The sequence below is a fragment of the Poecile atricapillus genome, chromosome 4, assembly GCF_030490865.1.
Source record: "Poecile atricapillus isolate bPoeAtr1 chromosome 4, bPoeAtr1.hap1, whole genome shotgun sequence".
NCBI lineage: Eukaryota > Metazoa > Chordata > Aves > Passeriformes > Paridae > Poecile > Poecile atricapillus.
The window spans coordinates 75794680-75819408 of NC_081252.1; the positions used below are offsets into that span (position 1 = coordinate 75794680).

General features: G+C 58.2%; 3 protein-coding genes across 5 annotated transcripts in view; 1 reads left to right on the forward strand and 2 right to left on the reverse strand.

Annotated features, from left to right (window-relative positions):
- Positions 1–669: 669 nt before the first annotated feature.
- The window catches only part of RAB11FIP5 (RAB11 family interacting protein 5), a 43679-nt gene continuing 19619 nt past the window's right edge, over positions 670–24729 (reverse strand). Inside the window, exons 2-6 of one of the 3 annotated variants that reach the window (XM_058837773.1) lie at positions 23913–24352; positions 19599–20292; positions 8294–10033; positions 1654–1837; positions 670–886 (exon numbers count right to left, since the gene is read on the reverse strand). In XM_058837773.1, coding sequence (XP_058693756.1) covers positions 674–886; positions 1654–1837; positions 8294–10033; positions 19599–20292; positions 23913–24352 — 3271 coding nt within the window. In that variant the 3' untranslated portion in view covers positions 670–673. Of the gene's footprint in view, positions 887–1653; positions 1838–7675; positions 10034–19598; positions 20293–23912; positions 24353–24729 lie in introns of all 3 variants that reach the window. The other 2 variants (XM_058837772.1, XM_058837771.1) reach the window with 2 other exon arrangements.
- On the reverse strand, positions 1846–4997 carry LOC131578715 (uncharacterized). The gene is made up of 3 exons (XM_058837781.1): positions 3311–4997; positions 2955–3043; positions 1846–2867 (listed from the first exon to the last, which is right to left on the reverse strand). The coding sequence occupies exon 1, from the start codon at positions 4504–4506 to the stop codon at positions 3502–3504; it is 1005 nt and encodes a 334-aa protein (XP_058693764.1). The 5' UTR covers positions 4507–4997; the 3' UTR covers positions 1846–2867; positions 2955–3043; positions 3311–3501.
- LOC131578713 (uncharacterized) lies at positions 13962–16595 on the forward strand. The gene is made up of 2 exons (XM_058837779.1): positions 13962–15075; positions 15444–16595. Exons 1-2 carry the CDS (start codon positions 14336–14338, stop codon positions 15853–15855), a joined length of 1152 nt encoding a protein of 383 aa, XP_058693762.1. The 5' UTR covers positions 13962–14335; the 3' UTR covers positions 15856–16595.

The window sequence follows — 24729 nt, forward strand, 5'->3', positions numbered from 1 at the left end:
CAGCCCCGTGCTGGGTGGGGGATGCAGAGGATCTCCTGCAGCACTCCTGGGGCACCATCCCACCTTCCCTTTCCCATATTTCCAGTGCAGTGGGGTCACTGGTGCTGGGACAGTGCCAGCATTGCCCAGCAGGCTCTGACAGCACCCCCAGCCCTTGGTGCTGCCCCTGTGCAGCTCTCCCCGGGCTCAGGGAGTGGCACAGACTGGAGCTGGCTCTTCTCCCTTCCCTGGGAGTCCCACAGCTCTGGTCAGGAGCGGGCTGGGGGAGCCTCACTGGTCCCAGTGTCCCCAGTGCCACCCAGCAGGCCAGGGGACACCAGGCCAGGGGAGAGAGGAGGAGTGTGGGCAGGGGAGCAGCAGCAGGATGCACTCACAGGGAGATGTTTCCAGCCCTCAGGTGTCCATGGGTCACTTAAAGCTGTGGCAGGGGGGTGGCACTTGGGCAGTGATGGGAACCAGGGAGGCTCCAGGGCTCTGCTCCTCCCCACAGGGTGCTGCCAGCCCATCCACCACCCCACAGCTCCCTGGAGCTGGCCTGGGAAGGAGCAGATGACCCTTCCTGCTAACCCTGGGAGCAGGAGCCCCTGCTGGCCTCGGGCGGGAGGAGGAGGAGCGGGGTGCTGGCAGCGTGGCTACTGGCAGAGCTCTGCTGGCTACTGCTGCCCTGGTGGCCTCAAGGGGCCTGGCCCCCACCCAGAGGGATCTGCAGCAGGGTGGGGGACTGCTCCATGATGCGAACCAGCAGCTGGTCAATGTAGTTCTCCAGTTCATGGATGTGCTCCTCCTTCTTGCTCAGCTCGCCCTCCTTCTGCAGCAGCAGCTGGATCAGCTCGTCGTGGGTCAGGTGGTAATACTTGGCTGACTGGTCCAGCTGGCCAGGCTCCTGCTGGGAACCAAGAGGAACATTCAGGGATTGGAATGAAAAGCTCCTGGGAACATCTGTGGGATGCAGCAACAGCCAGAGCGCTCCTGCTTTCCGTGGCTGTCATTCCAAACCGGAGAGGCAGGAGCAGCATGGGGGGCCCACAGAGACCTCGTGTGCTCATAAAACCACAGCTGAACTCCCTGCAGCACCCACAGGGATCCTGAGAACAGCAGGGCTGGGCTTGTCCTTCACTCAGGTGAACCCCAGCAGCGTTTTCCACGTGACACTGGGGAGTGAAACCGAGTGGGAGTGGCCCAAGGGATGGAGGGGTCACCCTCAGAACAGCCTGTGTGCCCTCAGAGGAATCACAGGTGCTTTGCTGGCCCCAGCACAGCAGGGTTTGGGGTATCCAGGTCAGCAAAGCTCCAGGAAGGACCTTCCCCCTGCCAGGATGAGGAACCCTTCAGAGCATCAGGCAGCTACCACACCTCCCACACCTCATGGAGACCAGGCTGGATGGGGCTGGGAGCAGCCTGGGATAGTGGGAGGTGTGGAGTCTGGGATAGGGTGGCCCTGGATGGGCTTTGAGGTCCCTTCCATGCCCACCCCACATTTCTACAAGCAGGGGCTCACTGCTCAGTAACACCCCAAGCAGTGCAGGTGGTGGTGGCAGAAGGATGGGGTGAGGAGCTGCAGAGCCTCTGGGCTCAGGGGAGAAGGGAGGCAGAGCAAGCAGAGGCTGGATCCACACACAGCAGGAACCAGCACAGCTCGGGGCAGGCTCCTACCTTTAACTTGGGCTCGCTTTTGTCGGGCTGCGGGGCCGGGGCCACGGGCTGGACGCTGCTCGTGGTCACCATCTTCAGCCTCTCCAGGCCATTGCTCAGCGCCGAGCTCAGGCTGGCCCTGTGCTGCTGCCTCCTGTCGCTGGAGCCGTCCTGGGCAGCGCTCAGGGGCTTCACGGGGTGGGGGCTGCGGGAACAAGGCACAGTCAGCACCCCTGGCTGCCCCCTCTCCTGGCACCCTGCAGGGATGGAACAGCTGAACCCAGCTGAGCTGCTCACAAAGCTCCCAGGAGAGGCAGCAGGGTGGGGCAGAGCTCTGCTCCCACCCAGCCAGCAGATAAGGAGCCCCAGGCAGGTGTTTGGATGAGATACTGGTGCCCACTGGCAGCACTGGGAACACCACAGGGCGCAGCTCCCGCCTGCCAGGGGTTCAAACACAGCTCCAGGGTGACCAGAGGCTGCTGCATCCACTGCCCACAGCAGCTTTCTGCTGCCCAGGGACCCCCAGACTGGCCCAGGGTCACCACCGATGCTCCAGCACAGAGGTGAATGTCACCTGCCTGAAAGCCACCTCAGAATTTGTCCCCCTCCACCAGGCCAAACACAGGGTGAGGAGCCAGCTAAGGGGGAATTACATTTTCATTTCTTTTTGCCTCACTTTTCACCCAAAATGTTCTTCCTGGGCTTGAAAAAAGTCCAGTTCATTCTCAGCATGATGGAAAGAGAAGTGACCTGATGCTCCCTCCCTGCAAGGAGCAGGCACAGCTGTGCATAATCCTGGAGATGGAAACATCCAAATCTCCATCCATGGGGATGGAAACATCCAAATCTCCATCCATGGGGATGGAAACATCCAAATCTCCATCCATGGGGATGGAAACATCCAAATCTCCATCCATGGGGATGGAAACACCCAAATCTCCATCCATGGGGATGGAAACATCCAACCACCCATCCTTGGGGATGGAAATACCCAAATCTCCATCCATGGGGATGGAAACATCCAACCACCCATCCTTGGGGATGGAAACACCCAAATCTCCATCCATGGGGATGGAAACACCCAAATCTCCATCCTTGGGGATGGAAACATCCAACCACCCATCCTTGGGGATGGAAACATCCAAATATCCATCCATGGGATGGAAACATCCAAATCTCCATCCTGGGGATGGAAATATCCAACCACCCATCCTTGGGGATGGAAACACCCAAATCTCCATCCTGGGGATGGAAACACCCAAATCTCCATCCTGGGGATGGAAATATCCAACCACCCATCCTTGGGGATGGAAACATCCAACCACCCATCCATGGGATGGAAACACCCAAATCTCCATCCATGGGGATGGGAACATCCAACCATCCATCCATGGGATGGAAACACCCAAATCTCCATTCATGGGGATGGAAACACCCAAATCTCCATCCTGGGGATGGAAACATCCAAATATCCATCCATGGGGATGGAAACATCCAACCATCCATCCACTGGGATGGAAACATCCAAATATCCATCCATGGGGATGGAAACATCCAAATCTCCATCCTTGGGGATGGAAACATCCAAATCTCCATCCATGGGATGGAAACATCCAAATCTCCATCCTGGGGATGGAAACATCCAAATCTCCATCCATGGGGATGGAAACACCCAAACCTCCACCTGGGAGCTCTGCAAAGCCTCTCACAGGTGACAGCCCCAGCAGCCATGAGTCCCAGCGATGCTGTGTCCTCCTCCATGGTGATGGGATCAGGACACACCCAGGATGTGGAAATCCTCCTCCTGCTGTCCCTGTGCTGGGAGGGGACAGCTCTGGCAGCACCAGCCTGCCCCAAGGAGCCAAAGGATCAGCTCCTCCCAAGGGGCAGCACAGCAGCAGCTCTCATCTCTTCCCTCTGCTGCCCAGGGACAGGACCAGGGAATGCTGGAGCTGGGCCAGGATTGGGTTGGATTTTGGGAAAGGTTCCTGATCCAGAGGTGCTGGCACTGCTCAGGCTCCCCAGGGAATTGGCACGGCCCCAAGGCTGCCAGAGCTCCAGGAGCTCCCAGGGATGCCCAGGGTGGGATTGCTGGAGGGTCTGGGCAGGGCAGGGGGGGATTTGATGATCCCTGAGGGTCTCTCCCAGCTCAGGACTCTGATTCTCGGATCCCTTGGCAGAGCTGTCCAAGCACATGGACAGAGCCCAGGATTCCTGGGCAGATGGAAGGGATGGAGAGGGATCCCACAGCCCTAAGGTGGAGCCACTGACAGTGCCAGGGGCTGGAGGAGCTGCTGCTCTGCACATGCAGCTCCAGCACTGCCCACTGGCACTAAACCCTGACCAGGAGCTACAGCCACCAGGACACTGCAGGACAGGGGTGAGGAGAGGCCTGGGGAGCCACCAGGGCTGCTCACCACGGCCAGATGTCACTGTCACCTTGTGCATCCCCACAGGCAGCGCAGGGGCTGTGAGCAGAGCGTGGCTGGGAACCTCCCTGGGACCCAGCTGACCTGGGAATGTGGGAATGTGGGAATGCCTGGATGTGTCTGAGAGCAGGGGGATATTCCCACTCAGCCCGTGGGAACAGTCACTGCTGCAGGGCTGGAAAAGGGACTTTGGGGAATAAATCATTATCCTAGTGCTTCCCACGGAGGGAGGTGCGTGCAGGGCTCGGCTGAGCAGAGCAGGGCTCTGCCTCCTCCGTCTGTCTCTGCGAGGATCCAAGAGCTGGAGACATTCCTTGAGCTGTGTTTGGTCTGGGATGGTGGCACCAGGTCCTTCCAGGGGAGCTTCACACCTCACAGCCAGGTCTGAAGTCCTGCTGGACCTGCCAAGAAGCTGAACCCGTTTCCTCTCCTGCTCCACGAGCATCAACTCGAGCGTGGAACCAGCTGCTCACAGGCTCCTAACCCAGAACTGCATCCCAAGAGGATCTGAGTCATGATGGAGCTTAGGGCCAAGGTGGAACATCTCAGGGTGACACTGGCCCAGCCCTGTCCCCCTCTCTGAGCCAGCCTTGCCCTGTCCCAGCTGTCACCGGCGCTCCCGAGGTCACTGCAGAGCACCGGGACACACCGAGTGCGTTTCCCTCACAGGAAATCGTTCAAACGCTCCTCATGGAGAACGAGACAGCAGAGGACAAATCCAAGACAATTCCTGTCCCCACGGAGAACGAGACAGCAGAGGACAAATCCAAGACAATTCCTGTCCCCACGGAGAACGAGACAGCAGAGGACAAATCCAAGACAATTCCTGTCCCCACGGAGAACGAGACAGCAGAGGACAAATCCAAGACAATTCCTGTCCCCACGGAGAACGAGACAGCAGAGGACAAATCCAAGGCAGTTCCTGTCCCTTGTGGCCTCCTGTGGCCTGGAGCACCACACAGACCCGAATTCCAGCTCTCCATGGGAACAGCTGGGCTGGGCACCGGCTGGCCCAGGGCTGTCCCAGGGCTGTCCCAGGACTGTCCCAGGGATGTCCCAGGGATGTCCCAGGGCTGTCCTGGAGCTGTCCCAAGGCTGGCCCAGGGCTGTCCCAGGGCTGTCCCAGGACTGTCCCGGGTCTGTTCCGGGGCTGTCCCGGGGCTGTCTCAGGGTTGTCCCAGGGTTGTCCCAGGGATGTCCCAGGGCTGTCCCAGGGCTGTCCTGTCCCAGGATTGGCCCAGGGCTGGCCCAGGGCTGGCCCAGCCACGCTCCCAGGATCACCGAGGGGAGGTGACTTAACCTGGCCCGTCCTGCTCAGATCACAGCGTCCTCTGCATGCCTGGCACGAGGGAGGCACAGCCTGTGCCACCACCTGGGGACCTGGGACATCCCCACCCCTGTCACCTGCAAGTGCCACAGCCTGCTGGGCCAGCCCCACACCCAGCACAGCTGCACGGCTGCTGGGTCCCAGCACAGGAGCTGCACGGCTGCTGGGTCCCAGCACAGGGGCAGGAGCTGCACGGCTGCTGGGTCCCAGTGCAGGAGCTGCACAGCTGCTGGGTCCCAGTGCAGGAGCTGCACAGCTGCTGGATCCCAGTGCAGGAGCTGCACAGCTGCTGGATCCCAGCACAGGAGCTGCACATCTGCCAGGCCCCTCCAGGCACGCAGCCCCCCAGACACGGTCCCTGGCTGTCCTGGGGGCTGTGACACCTCCCAGCAGTGATGGGGACCCTGCCCAGTGCCCAGGGGCAGCAGAGGGCTCTCCTCACACCCAGGAGCTGCAGCTGCAGCTGCTCCCGTGCCCCAGCAGCCACACAGGATGACCAAAGAGCCTCTGGCCACTTGGGAAGGGACCACGGGACCCCAGTCCCGGTTTCCAGCTCTCCTGAGGAGGCACCAAACCCCCTCACCCCAAACTCTCACACACCTGCCCCCCTTCACCTGCAGACACTTTTGTCCCAGCCAGGAGTTAATGCCCATCCCAAGTCTGTTTCCTTTTTCCTCCCATCTTCCCCTCATCTGTGGCCTCTGGCCATTCCAGCAGGAGATGATCCTGGGAAGCATCGCCATGGGGACTGGGAAAAGATCCCTTCCAGCTTTCCTCCCTCACCCTGGGATGAGTCCCAGTCCTGTGAAGCATTTCAGAGCCTCAGAACCTTCCCCAGAGGCCTCAGCAGCTCCTCAGAGGTTCCTCAGTCACAGCAAGCACCCAAAACGTGCTGGAGGAACCAGGGAAGCTCCAGGACCCCTGGCCCTGTGTCACAACAGAAGGCAGCACCGATATCCAGGATATCCAGCTCTTGGATCCCAGCCCAGGAGCCAAACAGGATAAATGCAGCCTGGATAAATGCACAGCAAGGCTGGGGATGACCACGAGCAGGTTCCAGCAGCACACAGATTCCTGTACTTCCCTCACTGCCCCAGTTACCCCTTTGGCATTGCAGGACACTTCTCTTTCCATGAAACATAACAAAATTCATGTTTCTGTGCAGCATCTCTGCAAATTTTGAAGAAGGCTATCTGCTGGAGGATGAATAATCCAATTAAAAATGATTGGAGGACCTGGCCCAAATAAGAAGAAAAAAATATCACCTGACAGACCCAGCCAGGTGCTGGTCTTTGCTCCTGAGGTCTCTTTGCTCCTACTCAACCCAAGGGGGTTCCCCTTGTGGAAGGACTGGAGGGAGCTCAGTGGGTCCTGCTGGCCCCATCCTCCCTCCCCTCCTCTCCCCAGGGCTGCATCCAACCCTGCTCTTGGGCCAGCTGGGATTTTATCATTTCAGTGCCCCCAGGAAGCTCCACTTGCCTCATGATCAGTGATGCTGATCAATAAATCCCTGCTGGAGCTTGGTAAATCACTGGGAGAGCTCGGTCCTTGGGCAGGCAGAGCCCAGGCAGAGCAGGGGAAGGAGCACCAGGGAACTGAGAGGAACTGAAGGACACAGAGGAAGATTCCTCACCCTGAACTCACCAGCTTTGCTTCATGGCGTTTGTACAGAGCCACGAGTGACCCGGGAGGAGGAACAGCCCCTTCCTGCCACCCTTCCCATTCATTCCCAGCAGCCTCAGGGCTAAATCCCACTTGTTTCATCCCCCAAGGGGCATCTCGGCAGGAGGGAGGGCAGAAGGGCATTTTGCCCTGGTAAAAAAAACCTCTTTTTTTGGCTATGGAGAGAAGGAGGATTCCAGTACCCAAAGGGCTCAAAGGAAAGCAGCCAAAGCTGAATGGATGGCAGGGGAGCAGCTGTGCACATGCCATGAGGGAGCTCAGGAGAGCAGAAACAGCCACAAGCTCTCCTGGCAAGCACGGGGAAGATGATGGAGCCCAAATCAGCACTGACAAACGTGGGTGCAGTTCTGAATTTCCAGCTGGGTGCACGGAACCCTTTGCCCTGGCCAGGGAACACACCGGACACCGGCGGCCGTTCCCCCCAGGATCCCAGAGAGCTCCTGGCAGCTCGGGCTGGGCTCCCTGGGAGCGGAGGAAGGTGATGAAGAGGAGCTGCAGCACTGCCTGGAGCGAGCCCAGCCGGGTGCAGCCCTGCCAAGAGCAGAAGGGGCCGGGGCTCATCTCTCCCACACACACACTCCCTTCGCCTCCCCGCAGTGCTCACCTGGTCGTCTGCTGGCACAGGGGCTTCTCAGCCGGCCGTGTCTCCCTGGGCAGAACCAGGAGCGCTGAAGCTTGTGCGTCCCCGGGCTGCGGGCAGGGCCGGGCTGCGGCACGGCTGGCGGGGACCCCCGCGGGGGCCCGGGGGTGGCCACACGGCTCGGGGTTAGTGGCAGCCACGAGGAAAGGGGTGGAGGAGGCCAGGGGCTGGCTGGCATGCAGGGGGGTAGCGTTAGTGGGCTGCAAGCCGTGCCCGGGGGCTTCCTCCTGCAGGCTGCAGAAGCTGAAGTCGCCCTGCTCAAGCTTTTCGGGCAGCACAGCCTGGATGGGGACAGGGGCTGGGGGCTTCTCCACGAAGGGATTGCTCGGGGAGCTCGGGCTCAGCGCCAGGGTAAAGGGATTTCTCGGGGCTGACGCTCCCGGGGTGCGCCTCTCCTCTGCCCTATCTGGCTTCCAGAAATCGGCTCTCTTGAAGTCTATCCTGCTCTCTGCCGAGCGCCCCTCGCTCCTGCCCCGCTCTGCCTCCTCGGCAGGAGCACGGCGCTGGGGCCGCTCTCCTGCTCGCCCCTCAGCGTCCTCGCACGCCAGCTCCAGCTGGGACGGACTCTCCACACCTTCTGACCTTTGGGGACGTGGGTGTGGATGTCCAGCTGCCTCCTGCTCTTCCAGAGCCATCCAGCTGGCCGGCTGGCCCAGGTCTGGCTTGGAAGGTGGGTTTAGTTGTGAAACACTGAGCTCCTCTGGGAACAGCTCCTGTTTGGAGGTCATTTCCCACGTGGCACTGTCTGTGGCACCCTGTGTCTGAGGGGATAAACGGGGCTGGCTCCAGCTCTCCTCAGCACCCGACCGGTCCAGTCCATCCAGGGAGAACTTGGATGTGCAAGTCTCAAACTGCTCGGCCACCCCTGTCTCGTTCATCTCCGATGGCTGTTCTCCCACAGAGGTGTCCCCTGTGCCCAGCTCGCCGGCTCCTGAGTCCGCAGCGGCAGCTCCAGCACCCTCGGACGCTGGGAACTCGCTCCCGGCGTCCGCTCCCGGCGTGGGCAGCCCGGGAGGCGCCAGCACGGGGGGCTCGCTGCTCCCACGGCTCCCTGGCAATTCCATCTCTGCTCTCGGGCCCTCTGAGTCTTCCCACTGCTCCTGTTCGCTTCGCTGGGCGCCTCCGGGCTCCCCCTGCTCGCCGTCCCCCACGGCTCCCGCGGCTGCGAACCACCTGGGGGGTTTGGGGGGCGGCACGGCGGGGCCGGGCTCCTGGCGGCCGTGGGGCGCTGCCCACGGGGACAGCACCACGCGCCTCTCGCGGATGTCGGAGCTGAGCGTCAGGAGGCCGTCGCTGGCCTCGAGCCGCATGCTGGCCTGCAGCCGGAACACCGAGCTGCGGATGTCCAAGGCGCCCTCCCGGCCGCCCCCGGGCTCCGCGTCCCCGAGCACCCGCGGGGGCACGGCCGCCACGGTGCCGCCCGGCAGGGCCTCCGGGGCCAGCTCGGCGGGGAAGGAGCTCCTGGGTAACACACGGGACGAGCTCTGCGCTTCAAAGGCGCCCTCGCCCAGGAAGGGCGGCCGCGGGCCGAAGGAGCCGTCGGGCAGCGCGCGCTGCTCGGCCGCGCTCGCGGAGGGGTCAGCGGCGGTTTCCGTGGCTATGGTCATCCAGCCGTTCGTCCCCGCGCTGCAGGGCTCCTCCTTGGCGCTGTCCCCATCCTCCCTAGCGCCGCTGGCACCGCTCAGTGCTGCCGACGCCTCTTGGTCCCCGGGGGTGCCCGAGGTAAAGGCGGCCGTCCACACCGTGGGCGTGCTGCTCTTCCTCCTCCTGGCCACGGACCCCGCGGACACGGGGCTCAGCACGTCCTCGATCACCGTGGCCTCCTGCGTGGTGCTCACCAGGTTGGCCCCCACGTCTAAACTGGAGAAATTTGTCCAAGAGCGGAGAGCTGCGGGGATTTCAGCGCCCACGGGCGCCTCGGCCTTTTCAAACGCTTTGGAGCCCTTGTGGCAGGGCGGCTCCGTGGGGCTGGCTCTGTCCGCGGGGCTGGCTCTGTCGGGGTCGTCGATGAAAGCCATGCCCTCTGCCGCCATCGAGGCAAAGAAGTTCTCCTTCTTCCGCTCTGGCTTGAGCCTGCTGGTGGCAAAGGCATCGAAGGTGTCGTCCCACTCCGAGGGCAGTGGGGGGACGGCGGGGCCGCTGTCGGCAGGAGGGAGCTCTCCCGGTGCTGGGGGAGTTGTTTCTGGCACGGGGACACCGACGCTTTGGGCCGGACACTCCCTGTCGGGCTCTGCCTGCCTTGGGGAGGCAGAGGGACCGCAATCCTCAGAGGAATAAAAGCTCCCAGCGACCTCTGGTGCAGCACGCGGCCCAGGCGGGAAACTAGAGAGAAAGTGAGTAGGTGAAGGAGAATTTAGTACCTGGTCAGCGAGGAGCTCCTCAAAGAAGGGATTGCTCTGCAGGGAGTTGAGGAATGGGTTGGTGGGGGACAAGCATCCGGCCTGGCTGTCTCCAGGAGCGGGAGGGAGGTTAGAGCTCGGCATGCTAGCGGCGAGGGCGGCAGGGCATGGGGCAGGGGAGCAGGGAGCAGAATGACAAGGAGCATCTGAGCTGGTTTCTACCTGAGGAGACACTTCCAGGCTGTGGAGGGAAGACAGAACAGTCCTCCTGGTTAATGCTGTGACAGAGCTGGCAGCACACACCACACACACACACCAACGCTCCAAGCAGCGCGATGACCGAACCCATGCCTGGCTCTTGTTAGGCAGAGCGATGAGCATGGAGTCAAGGCGTGGGAAGGGCATGCACGACACACGGGAAGGGGCAGCCCTGCTCCCAGGACGCTCCTCCACATTCCCCTCTCTGCCTCAGCCAGCCCAGCAGCCAGAGAGGTTTCCCCAGCTCCTGCAGCCCCAGGACTCGCTCGGTGACTTTGTCCCGCGGGTGGGGCGCGAGGAGCCGGCCGGGCTCTTGGATCAGGGTTACCTGAGCCAGCCCAGGCACACAGAGGAGCCTTTCCCAGCCCAGCCCAGCGCCTCCACACTGGTTTGCCAGCACGGCCAGGATGGGAGCACACACCGAGCTCACGCTGGCACAGGAGGGAGGCACAGGGCTGAGGGAGGCCCTGGAACAAGAGCCCAGGACGGGGCCAGGCCAGGGCCCTGTCCCCACCTCCCACATGTCCCTTGTCACATCACTGCTGCCTGAGATGCCTGAAACCCCACGGGGGATGCCAAGGTGGAAGGGATTCAGCACATCTGGAATTCAGAACCTCAGCCCAGGTGAGGTGACAGCGCCCTGCTGCACTCCAGGCAGGACTGAGGGACCTTCCTTTGGGATTTCACTGATCTTCCTTTGGGAACAACTCCAGCAATGTGGAGTCACCACCCCGAGGAGGCTCAGAGGTTTCCACATCACAAGGGGAGTGTGGTGTGGACACCCCACATCCAGCTGGTGCTCCACTGCTCCCTGCTCCCGGGCCCCTCCCCTGGCTCACCCTTGGGAGGAGCAGTCCCATCCCCAGCACAGGGACACCTGGCCCTGCCCCACAACAGATCCCATGGGATTGGTGCCTCCTGCAGCAGCCACGAGCTCTAGAGACTTCCCCTCTTGGCTGGGGAGAAATCTGGGCAAGGCTCAGCCAGCTCTGGGCCACCAAAGCTTAAGAGAAAGGAATAAATTCATTCCTTGGCCAAGGAATTTCCCTCCCGGGCTGCTGGGAGGGATTACAGGTGGCACTGCAAGATCACAGAGTTGCTTGGACAACTATTTCCATGTTATTGTGCATCCACCCAAGGCCTCAGACACATTTTAAAGCTCAAAATGCCATCTTGAGGCAAAAGCTGAGGCTGGTGATGGTGCAGCTGCTCAGTCCCAGGGCGTTGGGCTGGCACCACCTCGGCCCAGGAGCGATGGCCCCACCACGGGGACGCCCTGCTCCCCACGCAGCACCCTGATCCGAGCAGCTCCCAGGAAAGGTGCCCTATGGAGCCCCCCATCCCAGTCTGGGGGCACAGGGAACGCTCCCAGAGAGCGGCTGAGCACAGCCAGCCCCGCTCCAGCACCCCTGAGACACCAGCCAGACACTGAAGGAACCTGGGACAAAGGAAAACCTGAGCTCTCCATCCTCCCTGGGAGCTGCAGCTCCCTTTGGGGCACACACAGCTCGTGGGTGCCCTCTCCTGCTGTCACAGAGCAGCAGTGGTGGCCCTGCTCCGTGTCCTCTTCTGCCTGGCCCCACACTGCAGCCCAGCTCCTCACGGGGGCTTTGAGCGCTCCACAAGTTTTGGGAGAAGCTGGTGGCACAAAGCACTCCAGACTGGCAGCCACTCTCCACGTGGAGGGAAACCTCTCCTGGAGATCAGCAGAGGGTTGGACCTTCCTCCCTAATCCCCCTCGAATTTATGCTCCCCACAAGAGGAGAACAGCTGCTCAGTACATGACCACTCAGCTGGACGAGTTCACAACCCCCACAAATAAATTTCCACAGGGCAAACCATGGCAAATTTTCCTTCCCAGCTGGAAAGGGAAGGTGACAAGGGAAGGTGACAAGGGAAGGTGACAGGGCCCAACCACCACGATCTCGGGGTGGCTGCAAGGGGCACACGGCCCTGCCCCAGCTCTGTTTGTCCTGCTGGCACTGAGCCCGTGCTTTGCTCCTTTGTGCTGAGTAAGAGCATCCAGGGCCTGCTCCAGCTCTGCTGGGCTCCAGCTCTAAAAGGCTGCAGAGCATTAATCAGCTGCAGGCTCCTAACGAGCACTGGCTGCTAATGACCAGCCTGGCTGCCAGAAGCTGAGTGGGTGCAGTTCCCTCCTCAGGGGTGCCCGATGCCAGAGCAGCCTCTTGCCCAGGCACCTGCAATTGCACCAATCCCCACCTGCACAGCTTCAAGGCCTCCTCAACCCCCTGAGATGATCCTGTCTTCATTCCCCACGTCATCATGGAATGGTTTGGGTTGGAAGGGGCCTTAGGGATCATCCCATTCCACCCCAGGCATGGCAGGGACAGCTCCCCCTGTCCCAGGAGCTCCAGCCCCAGTGTCCAGCCTGGCCTTGGGCACTGCCAGGGATCCAGGGGCAGCCCCAGCAAATCTGGGAATTGCAGAATCCCAGGCAGGAATTCCTTGCCAAGATCCCAGCCCAATCTCCCCTTTCCCTTGGGAAGCCATTCCCTGGCTCCTGTCCCTGCAGCCCTTGGCCCCAGTCCCTCTCCAGCTCTCCTGGAGCCCCTGCAGGGACTCTCAGCATTCCCTGCATTTTGCCCTTCTCCAGGGGAACATTCCCAGCTCTCCCAGAGCAGAGGGGCTCCATGGCAGAGGGGCTCCAGAATCCTGGAATGTTTTGGGTTGGAAGTGACTTAAATCCCATCCCATTCCCACCCCATCCATGGGCAGGGACACATTTCCCTATTCCAGATTTTTTCCAAATCCCAGTGTCCAGCCTGGCCTTGGGCACTGCAGGGATCCAGGGGCTGCACCAGCTGCTCTGGGAATTCCATCCCAGCCCCTGCCCACCCTGCCAGGAACAATTCCTGCCCAAGATCCCATCCAGCCCTGCCCTCTGGCAGTGGAAACCATTCCCTGGCTCCTGTCCCTGCAGCCCTTGTGATGGGGCCCGTGGGGTGCTGGACCTGCCCATATTGGCTAAATAGATCAAGACACAACTTGAGCCCATCTTTGTTGGATTCTTGTTTTCCTCCTTCAATTCCCTTTCTGCTTCTCAGCCCCATTCCTGCTGGGACACACTGGGGTTTGTCCAGGGGCTGAAAATTCCAGGCAGAAGAATCATGGAATGTTTAGGCTGGAAAAGCCCTCCAAGATCACCAAGTCCAACCATCCCCAGCAGTGCCAGGGCCACCACTAACCCAGGTCCCCAAGTGCCACATCCACAGGGCTTTTAAACCCCTCCAGGGATGGGAATTCCAGCTCTGCCCTGGGCAGCTGTGCCAGGGCCAGACAAACCCTTACAGCAAGAAATTTTCCCAATATCCATCCTGAGCCTCCCCTGGCACAGCCTGGGGCCGTTTGAGGATCTGTGACTTTCCACTGGGATTGCAGGGTTCATTCCCTGGGGTGAACATCCCTGCTTGTGCCAGCAGCCTGGCACTGCCAGGAGCTTTCCCCTGCCCCAGAAAATGCCCTTTCCTGCTCTCCCTGAGGGATGAAAGTGCTGGCTGAAAGCAGGAGTGCAGCACGGTGCATTCCTCTAGAGGGAAACCTACACTTGCAGCAGCCTGATGGAAGCAGCTCTGTGCAGCACTGAAACGCTGACTCACCCTCCTCCTCCTCCTCCTCCTCCCTCTCCTCCTTCCCCTCCCATTCCCAGCACAAGGCTCTGCCAGCCAAAATAAATCGCTGGTACCTTCCTGCCCTCATTTATCTGTTTGGCAGCACTTCACAGACGCCTTTGAGCCTCGCAGCAATAAAAAAAAAAATAAAAATAAAAAGGAAATAAAATATTGCTGAGCAACCCCCTGATGGAAAAAGTCGACTGGAAACAGCTTGTTCAATGCAGGGAGATTTCTCCCTATGGCCCCAGGTTGGATCTCAGGCAGTGCCCTGGCTGCAGGAGGGTGGGGAGGAAACAGCACACGGAGTTTGGGAAGGGCAGGGATGAATCCAGCCCTGATGTGCTGAAGCTCAAGTGGAAAATCCCCGCTAGGAGGGATGGAGGAGGGCTGGATCCATGTGCTGCCACTCCCAAGCTGCTCTTGGCCCCGTTTTCCCAGAGCTGGGGCTCACTTGGGTGGAAAAGCAGCAGGATGGAGGTGCTGGAGCATCCTGCAGCAGCTGCACACCTGGCAGGGATCAGGAATTTCCTCCCACCGCCATCAGCAGGGCTGGAACAGCAGGAATTGTGCAGGAAGGGGGTGGGAAGAGATGGGAACAGCAGCCCAGGACATTTTTGTTCAGGGTGGGAGCACCAGAGGGAAGGATGTATTTTAAATGTATTTTAAATAAGAATTCCAGAGGTGGAAGGACTGGATTTCTCTATAATAAATCACCTGTAATGATCTATAAATTATCTGTAATAATTATCTGTGCAACAACCACTTTGCTCTTCCCTTGGGCCTCACTTGTCCATCACCCCCATTCAAATGGACAATTCTTCCTTTACAGACATTTGCCCTCAAAACCCTGGGAATTTAAAAAAAATAGGAGAAATCTGGGCAGTGTGAACCCAGGGAGATGCAAACTCCAACCCCCAATTCCCACTTTTAGGAGTGGGAGTGGGGCTGTGCTTTTCCTGGAGGGTTCCAAAGCCCATCAGGAGCCAGCTGTGGCTCCAGCTGCCCGTCCTGCCTCGTGCCCATCCCTGCAAGTGCAGGCTCAGCAGCACCAAGAGCCATTTCCAGCCCTGCAGGCTCCTCACTCCATCCCTGGGGTGCTCCAAGGCAGGGCTGCACTCTCCTGGACACAATCCCAGTGCCAGAGCTGTGATCCTGGAGGATCATCCACATGGACTCATCCACAATGCCCTGGTGTCACATCATGGCCTTCATCTCCCCTTTCCTCCAGCTCTGCAGCTTCCCAGGCTCTGCTCCACGAGTTCTGCTGGCTTTGGAGGGGCTGCCACAACATCCAGGCTCCATCCCACCCCTGCCAGCCTGGCCAAGGACTCAGCTCCTCCCTGTTCCTCCTGTCCTCCTAAAATGGGCCTTTCCAAAGTGCTGGCAATGGGAGGAAGGTTTGGAATGGCTGGAGCAGAGTCCTTGGCCAGGCTGGCAGGGGGTGGGATGGAGCCTGGATGTTGTGGCAGCCCCTCCAAAGCCAGCAGAACTCCTGGAGCAGAGCCTGGGAAGCTGTGATCCTGGAGGCTCCCATGGACTCATCCACAATGCCCTGGTGTCACATCATGGTCTTCATCTCCCTCTTCCTCCAGCTCTGCAGCTTCCCAGGCTCTGCTCCAGGAGTTCTGCTGGCTTTGGAGGGGCTGCCACAACGTCCAGGCTCCATCCCAGCCCTGCCAGCCTGGCCAAGGACTCTGCTCCAGCCATTCCAAACCTTCCTCCCACTCCCAGCACCTTGGAAAGGCCCATTTCAGGAGGACAGGAGGAACAGGGAGGAGCTGAGTCAAGATTTGGCCTCACCGCTGAATCCAAGGGTTTGGACTCTGGGAAGGGGCTTGAGCCTGCAAATGGAACTGATGGCCCTGTTTTTATAGGACAGAGCACAATTCCCTTTTTCTTCTGTTGCCAGGCCTGAGATGCAGCCCCATTTTATCATCAGGATTCTCCACAGGAAGCAGGAGCTGCAGAGCTCTGATAACATTGGAGGAAACCCTGGAAACATTTAAAGGATTGTTTTAGCCCCAGGCTTTGCCTCAAATAAACCTGCTGAGCCTCTTCCTTACACACAACCCTTAACCACTGACCTTCAAAACAACCACCCCCAACCAGGCTTTTATTCAGGCTTTTATTCAGGCTTTTATTCAGCCTCCAAAGAGCAAACACCATCTTCCTACTGCTCCAGAATCAAAGCCTGGAGCTCCCAGGGATTAGCAAAGCCCGGGATGAGGAGCAGAGCCTTTGGGACCTGCTTCCCTGAGAAGAATCAGGGAATAAATAAGGGCTGAAGGCAGCAGTGCCCAGTTCCCTGCAGTGAGAGCCAGCTCCCACACTGATGGCTCAGCAAAGCCCACCCAGCCCACAACAAAACCCTTTTTATAAAGCTCCAGCTAAACCCAGCCCAAAGGCAGCAGCAGCTCCTTATTTTGGGAAGGGTGTGTTTGGCAGAGCCAGTGGGTGAAGATGAGCTGTGCCAGGCTGGGCCTTGCTGCAGGCAAACTCAGACCTTCCTTCTAATTACAGACCTTTTAACTAATTACAGGCTGAGCTTGCTGGGCTTGCAGAGGGACTCATTTTGATGCTTTCTCACCACGTTCAGCTCTGGGTTAAACTTGGCCTATCCAAGGTGGACAAACAGGTGAGAAGGTGCTGCTCACAAAGCTGAAGTTTCCAGAGTCAGGAGAGCAGGAGGGAAAAATTCCTTTCTGCAAATAAATCAAGACTCAAAACTGCTCAGTTTGGAGGCTGCCTCTCTCCAGAACAAAGGTTAATCCAGCTCTGGAAGTGACACTGCCACTGAACAGCCACAGAGGGATATCAGAGAACCCCCAGAGATCAGAGGATCTGGAATGGTTTGGCTTGGAGTGACCTCAAATCCCCCCCAGCCCCACCCCAGCCATGGCAGGGACAGCTCCCCCTGTCCCAGGAGCTCCAGCCCCAGTGTCCAGCCTGGCCTTGGGCACTGCCAGGGATCCAGGGACAGCCCCAGCTGCTCTGGGCACCTGTGCCAGGGCCTTGTGCCCTCCCAGCCAGGAATTCCTTCCCAAGATCCCATCTGACCCTGCCCTCTGGCACTTTGAAGCCACCAAGACCTAAAAGCTCTTCCACAGCTTTGACTGAATCACCAGCTTGGTCCATGAGGTCGCTCAGTGTAAGGAAGCAAAACAACATCAGAGAAGTCGGTTCTGTATCATTAAAATGAGTAATGATGTCCTAATGAACGGCCTGAAGGAAAACTTAAACACTTGGAAAACCAGGGCAGAGACAAACCCTGTCCCTGTGATTCCTGCAATGCTCCCCAGAGGCTCTCAACTATCCCAGTGCCAAATCCCTGGCCACCAGGAGAGAAATCCCTTCCCAGCCAGGCAGCTCCAGCATTTCCCCATCCTCCAGGAGCCACTTCTCCCAGTTCCTACTCCCAATCCCCCCTGCTCTGGTTTCAGCTCATTATTTCCCATTCTTAATTGCAAACTGCACTTAAAGCCCACTCAGATGTTCCTAAACACCCCAAAAGGGGGTCTGGGAATTCCTCCCCTCCAGCTCGTGCTGCTTGGAATCCATTCCTGTTTTTGGGAGAGAAAATCCCAGGCAGAGGAGCTGCAGCTCGTCCAAGTCTCTCCTCCCCAGACACACAAAGCAAAGCTCGGCTCTGGCTGAGCTTGAGATTAAACTGGGAGCACTGAAGTGGATTTAAAAACACCCAGGGACTGGAAACCCTCTGGGAAAGGAGCAGTGCTGGGGGTGAGTGCAGGAAGGCAGGGGGCTGTCAGAAACCAGCAGTGTTCAGGGGCACTCCTGGTGATTATCCACTGGCTTGGAGGGACAAGGAACCAAATTCCAGCTGGGTCAGACATCCCTGCCTCGAAAACAGCGTCTGCCAGAGGAGCTGGGCAGGCATGGCCCTGCCTGCCTCCTTCCCAGGACTGCCAGGAGGGGAAAACCTGCTGGTTCTCACCCATTTCCCCAGGAAAAGGCCCCAGAGAGAGATGCTGAGGGCAGCTCCATCCCATTCCATCCCATCCCATGGATCCCATCCCATCCCATCCCATCCCATCCCATCCCATCCCATCCCATCCCATCCCATCCCATCCCATCCCATCCCATGGATCCCATCCCCACAGTGCTTCTCTGGCTGCCTCAGGCACTTGTGGGGTCACTGCCTGGATACAGCAGGACTTTTAAGCCTTGATTTCTTTATCCTAGGCCTTAACCAGCAGGTTTCTTATCCCAAAATTACAAAGAAAAACAAAAAGAATGATCTTGAGTGGGAACACTCTGTCCTTCCTCAAGGACAGGATGCAGAGACCGGAGTCCTCCAGGCTCATCCACAAATCCTGCCCTGGGATGTGACACCAAACCACTCCTGGGAATCACGGAATCACAGCATGGTTTGGGTTGGAAGGGACCTTAAAGCCCATCCCATTCCACCCCTGCCGTGGACAGGCACCTTCCACCACCCCAGGGTGCTCCAAGCCCCGTCCAACCCACCCTTGGACACTTCCAGGGACAGGGAATTCCAGAACCATCCACAGGGATGCACCACAGCAGCCCCCAGACCTCACCCTTGTCCTTCCTGCTGCTGGAATAGGACAGAGCTCCCACATCCTTCCCAGTGATGGACATTCCCGATATTCCCGATATTCCCGATATTCCTGAGCCAGGGGAGCAGCTCCTGCCTGTCCCAGTGTCCCCAACTCTGCAGCCCCAAGGTCACCATGAGCATCACACCTTCCTGGGGAAAGCAGGAATTTTGGGGCTGGTTCTGGAGCCAGGCTGAGGGATGTTAAATCCATGTGGGAGCCAGGTTATGTGGAATAAACCAGGAGTGCCCTCCTCATTACAGGAGGCTCAGACTGAACTCAAATCCTTCTGCTTCATAAATGAGGTTAAAGTCAGATCAGAAAATCCCTCTGACAAAGCAAGGCTGCAGACTGAAGCAGCTCTGAGTGCTGGTTGTTTTCCCTGGCTGATTTTAACCCCATTTCCTGCCTCTCTCTGACAACACCCTCGACCTCTGGACTGCCAGCTCAGCTCCAGGGGCTCCAGGGGTGACAAATTCCTCTCAGGAACAGCACAAACACCACAAAAACCCGAGGATTTGGAGGGATGAATCATCACACAGAGAAAGAACAGTTAGAGATTTGTAACTGGGAGAAGGGGAGGCTGGGTGGGATGGGAAGAGGAAAGAGCAGGGCTGGGACTAATTACTTTGGGAATATTAATGACATCTCATGTAACCAAAGTGCTGCACCCCGAGCAGAGCCTGCAGGGGGGTGTGGGGTTCATAATGAGAATGTGATTACACATCCCAATATCGCACACCCCAGCCTGAATGCCAGGGAAGCTTTTTCAGCTCATTAAAGGATAACGATCCTTCCTTTTCAGGCCACAGAACCTCTTGGTGTGACCACATTGAGCCTCATCCCTGCTGAGGGAAACCTCTCCACGGAGGGGATCCCAAGAGGAAAACACAGAGGTGGTTCCTGGCAGAAGCCAGGAGAGGATCCAGGAAAATCCCCTTCCCTTGGAGACATTTAAGAGCAAGGATTTTCCCTGCTCTGACCTTGCCTGAGCACTCCCAGGAGCATCCAGGAGCTGCGACCAGCCTGGAATTTGGGGCAGGAATCACCAGCCTGGACCTCCACACCCCCTTGCACTGACCTGGCTTTCTGGGGTGACTCTTTGGGCTCCTTGGACCCAAACCAGCCGCTGTTCTTACTCCCGTCATCCCCCGCAGCCGAGGCGTGGACGGGGGTCCCTCTGTCCCCCTGGCCTTTGCCCCCCGCGTCGCTCCGGCCGCCCCCGTGGTGGAAGAAGCCTCCCTTGGCCTTCTTCTCCTCCTTCCTGGCGTCCTCGGGCGCTTTGTCCTTGGCCAGCTCCGAGGAGAAGCCCAGAGGAGCCGCGGCCTGCGTGGGTTTGCCCTCCAGGCGGGCGCTCTCCTCCATCCTGGCCCTGCCCAGGTGGTTGCTGAGGGTCACGGCCTTGGTGGACACCTTGAGCTCTTCCTGCAGGGCCAGGCTGGGAGGGGACGGGATGAACCTGTGCTCGTCCCTCTGCTGGGCCCTGTCCAGGCCGCCCCAGGGCGCCTCGCGGGGCTCGGGGTGCAGGGGGGAGAAGGTGAAAGGCTGGTCCTGGCGGCGGGGCAGGGCTGGTGGGGCAGCTCCAGGGGGGTTCCTCGGGGGTTCCTCGCCGTACACGTGGCTGCCGTTGATGCAGAGCGACGAGCGCGACGCGGCGTCGCCCGCGGGCCTGGGGCCGTGCGCGGCTCCGGCCTCCGGCGCGGGGCTCAGCTGGGACACGTCGTCGCTCAACGCTCGCTTGTGGCTCGGCTTCGGGGAGGACAGCAGCTCCTTCACTGCGGGGAACAAGCACAAAACAGCTCAGGCCATGCTCACCTCCTGCTGTCACCTTGTCACACCCCAAACCCCTGGGGAAGGGCGGCCCAGGGGTTCTGATTTTGAGTCCCTGGGGTTTCTCCCTTGTTGTGTTTCTGGTGTGTCGGGGTCAGAGATGCAAGATACAAACTGTCACCCTGAAAACTCAGCTTCTGAGCTTGCTGACATGGTTTTCTAAGGACTTTCCCAGGACAGGGACTGTAAACATAGATATGTGTACATTCCTTCTGTTACACCTCTTGTGATGGGCATCTCTCATGGCCAGTGCAGTGAGAAAGTGTTATCCTGACCATCCAATCCCTGGCTGTGGTCAGAAACCTATAAATCCTGGGAGGAAAAATAAACTCTGCTCTTTCTTTCACCACACCTCGACCTGTGTCCGTGTGATCTGTTCATCTTCAGCGCTAACAATTAACTTTTATCTGTAATGCCTAACTCTGAGACCCAAGAAAGCACCGAATTTCACACAGCACCATGGAGACAACTGTTAGGGTTAAGTAGAAAAGACTGAAAATGTGTGTGAATTAGAAAGTTTCTTGAGTCACTGAGTGAATGGGGTGAAGTTTAGAGTTTAAGGTAATTTAGAGAGCAGAAGACAAGATGGAGGATTTAAGGTGTTGTCTCTTGTCCTTGTTTCTTCTTCATGTTCTTCTCCCAGGAGTTTTTGGGTGGTAGTGATTGGGTAAAAAATGCAGCAGTGCAGCACTCAGGTGTTGGGTCATTGGGTGAATAAGAAAAATAATTTAGTTGCATTTGTTAATTGGGTAAATGGGAGTAGTGGTCCCTGACCCTGAACTCCACCCTCAAAGGTGGAGACCCTCAAGAGTTCTGTCCCTCAAAAACCCCTGCCCTGCCTCTGTTTGGGGCTCTCTGCTCTGGATCTGAGGTTGTTCCCGTGCTGAATAAATGGTTTCATGAACAGGAACCCGTCTCATTGGTGTTCCATGCTGGTCCCCAGAACCCTGCAGCTTCCCTGGATGTGATCCTGAGGTTGTGGACTACAACAATCCCCACCTGAAGCCACCACGGACATCTGGGGACTCCCATTAAAGTCACGGAAATGCCAAGGACAGCTCAGGGTGTGCAGCCACACAGGGGACACAAAACTGTCCCCAGCACAGCAGAGAGGACCCCCAGAGGAGACTGAGGTGACAAACCCATCGTCTGAGAGGATCTGAGGCTGATAATAAATGCAAGGAGCACCCCAGAAGCTCCTTGAAGGGTGTTAAAGGTTCCATGTGACTTATGAGTTTGCACTGAACGAGAGAAGATGAGCTCCAGGCTCGGTGTGACGAACCAGGAGGATCCAGTGCCTGCATTTCCCTCCCACTGCCTCGAGGGCTGGACTTGATCATCTTAAAAATCTTTTCCAACCTTAACAATTCTGTGATTCCATGACCCTTGTGGCTACTGCCAGTTTTGGGGGGTAAAAGTCCTGGAGAACCCGAGGAAAACAGCTGACACAGCTGGAGGTGCTGCTTCCTTCACAGAATCCTGGAATGCTTTGGGATTCAAGACCACCCAGTTCCAACCTGTTGTAGTTGATAGCTTGAAATGTATCTTTTCCCATCTTTTAGTTGTGATTTCCCCCCCAGTTTCTCTTTCTCCTGACTCTTTACCTGGCGTCAATTTCCCATGGTTACTGAAGTTTCTCTCCTCAGCCCCACAGCAAGAGGCTGGATGGAGTAAAGAGAGGACCCTGCTGGCATTTCCAGCTGCTGAAAGTTTCTTTAGCCCAGGAAAGCACGGGGTTGGGAGAAGAGGGACCCTTCTTTCCAACATAGAAGTTTGTAACTTTGTTTTTCCTGCCCCAGAATGCCTCTGAGCTATGGAAGCTGGGAGGATTTGCTTCCCTTCCCTTTATTTCCCCCTTGTGTTGTCAGGAAACCAAGCCCCCCTCTCTTCCCCTCTGTGGAGAATACTCCTACACCTCTGTGGGTATTTGAAGAAGTTGCTGTCTGTTATTTCTTATCTTGGTGTGTGTAACTTTGATTTGTAGAAAGTTTGTAAGATGTACTAGCTGAGAAAAATAATTGGTTCTTTCTCTGATGTTCCCTCCCTCCAAGAAACCCTGTTAAAAGAAACCCCCAGACCCAAAATCCTTTGTCTCTCGTCCTTTGGATTCCCCTTCACAGAAATAAACTGTGGAATGCAAACCAGAGAGAGAGTCCCCCCCTGATTTCTTTACTCGCTCTATAGACTTGAATTCCTGAAGAAGATCAGTGAACCCCACAAACAGATGCTGGCTGGAAACCAGAGTGAAGAGAAACCTCATCACTGAGCCAGCCAGGCCACACTCGAGAAGATCGAGTCACCAGCCCCCTGCCATGGGAAGGGAAGCTCCCAGTGGCTGGAAGCATCCCAAGGAGCAGCACGGAGATGTCACCCAGCAGAAGCCACCCCAGGGACTCCCACCCAACCTTGCCATGTGCTGTCTGCAGCCAACTGAACCATTTCATGACATTTGCTTCCAAGGGAGAATTAACTCCCTACAAGGGCCTTTTTTGTTTGTAAATCAGTGCCCTGGGAGTGCCAGGAGCTCAGATTGTTTTAATCACCAGAGCTGGCCCCATCATTAGAGAGAGCAGTGACCCGGGGCAGGGCCAGCACTGCCAGGGCCAGCTGGTCCTGCCTGCCAGGAACTGCTGGGGGGCCACCAGGAACAGCCCTGAGGAACCCTCACACCCTGGCAGCTCGTGGTGCAGGCATGGAAAAGCAAAATCTGGGATGTTCCTCCTGTTTTGGCACACAGAAGGTGTTGGGGTTTGTGTGAGATGTCACCTCTAAGCGAGCAAAGGAGGCTCAGGGGGAATTTCTGGCTCTGCACAAGTCCCTGGCAGGAGGGGACAGCCGGGGGGGATTTGGGATCTGCTCCAGGGAACAGGGACAGGAGGAGAGGGAACGGCCTCAGGGGAGCTCAGGGGGGTTTGGTTGGACATGAGGGAAAATCCCATGGGAAAGGTGCTTGGGAAGGGGTGCCCAGGGAGGTTTGGGGTGCCCAGGGAGGTTTGGGGTGCCCAGGGAGGTTTGGGGTGCCCAGGAAAGGACTGGAGGTGGCACTGGGGGCTCAGGGCTGGGGACAGGGTGGGGATGGGGCACGGCTGGGACTCGGTGATCCTGGAGATCTCCAAGCACACGGATCCCAGTTCTGTGATGGTCACAGCTGAGGATCCTTCCAGGACCTGTGCCAGGTTAGGGCTGATGGAGCTGCAGCTGCCAGGGAACAGCAACAGGAGGAGAAGGAATGGCCTCAGCCTGGCCCAGGGGAGATTTAGGGAAAATTTCTCCACTAAAATGTTTGTCCAGTCCTGGCCCAGCTGCCCAGGGCAGGGCTGGAGCGCCCATCCCTGCAGGGATTTAAAGCCCTGTGCAGGTGGCACTTGGGGACACGGACAGTGGTGGCCCTGGCACTGCTGGGGAACAGCTGGATTCCACAATCCTGGAGAGCTTTTCCAATTCCACAATTCCCTGATCTGTGGCTGGGTAAGCAATCAGTTAACAGAGCTGCCAGGAAGTCTCAGCAGTCCCCTGCAAAGGAAGGAAGGGGGAAAGGCAGAGGGATTATCCCTGATCCTCTTACCGGAGCGCTCGGTGGACAGGCTGCCGTGTCTGCTCGGGGACCTGGCCACCTCGGGGGCATTGGCCACCAGGCTCAGGCTGGCAGAGGAGATGGTGCTGTCAGAGCCCAGGGAGGTGCTGGACTGGGTCAGGGATGACTTGCGCAGTTTGCTCTTCAGGAAGAAACCCTTGACTTTGGATTTCTTGCCCCCGAGCTCGAAGTCATCCTCCATGTCCAGGGCTCCCATGCTGCTGGGGATGATGGCAGAGGCCGACTCCAGCTCGTATTTCTTCTTGCCTGTCACCTTGTCCTTCAGCTTGCCGAAGGGCGAGCGCGGCTTGTCCTTCACGGACAGGTCGAACATGCTGGCGGTGAGGCTGTTCCGGGTGAACTGGATGCTCACCAGGATCTCACCACGCTCCTTCTCCTTCTTCCCAGCCTTGGAGTGCAGCTTGTGCCACCTGCAGCCAGAGGGGAGGGAGAAGGAAAGGCCCTCTGTCAATCTCCAAGAGCCAGGAGAACTTTGGAGGAGATGCTGGGAGAAAGCTGCAGGGCTGTCTGGCACAAGTTTCTCCAGGGAAAGGGCTGGAAAACGTTGGAACTGCCCAGGGAGGTTTGGAGTGTCCATCCCTGGAGGTGCCCAAGGAATTCCTGGGATGGGAAAACGTTGGAACTGCCCAGGGAGGTTTGGAGTGTCCATCCCTGGAGGTGCCCAAGAAATGCCTGGGGTGGGAAAATGCTGAACTGCCCAGGGAGGTTTGGAGTGTCCATCCCTGGAGGAGCCCAAGGAATTCCTGGGGTGGGAAAATGCTGAACTGCCCAGGGAGGTTTGGAGTGT

Excerpts from the sequence above, each read along its gene's own strand:
- LOC131578713 (XM_058837779.1), top strand. The coding sequence starts at position 14,336 with ATGTGCTGCCACTCCCAAGCTGCTCTTGGCCCCGTTTTCCCAGAGCTG. Across the intron at positions 15,076-15,443 it reads CTCTCCTGGACACAATCCCA|CCTGGGAAGCTGTGATCCTG; the intron begins GTGCCAGAGCTG and ends CCTGGAGCAGAG.
- LOC131578715 (XM_058837781.1), bottom strand. The coding sequence starts at position 4,506 with ATGCTCGTGGAGCAGGAGAGGAAACGGGTTCAGCTTCTTGGCAGGTCC.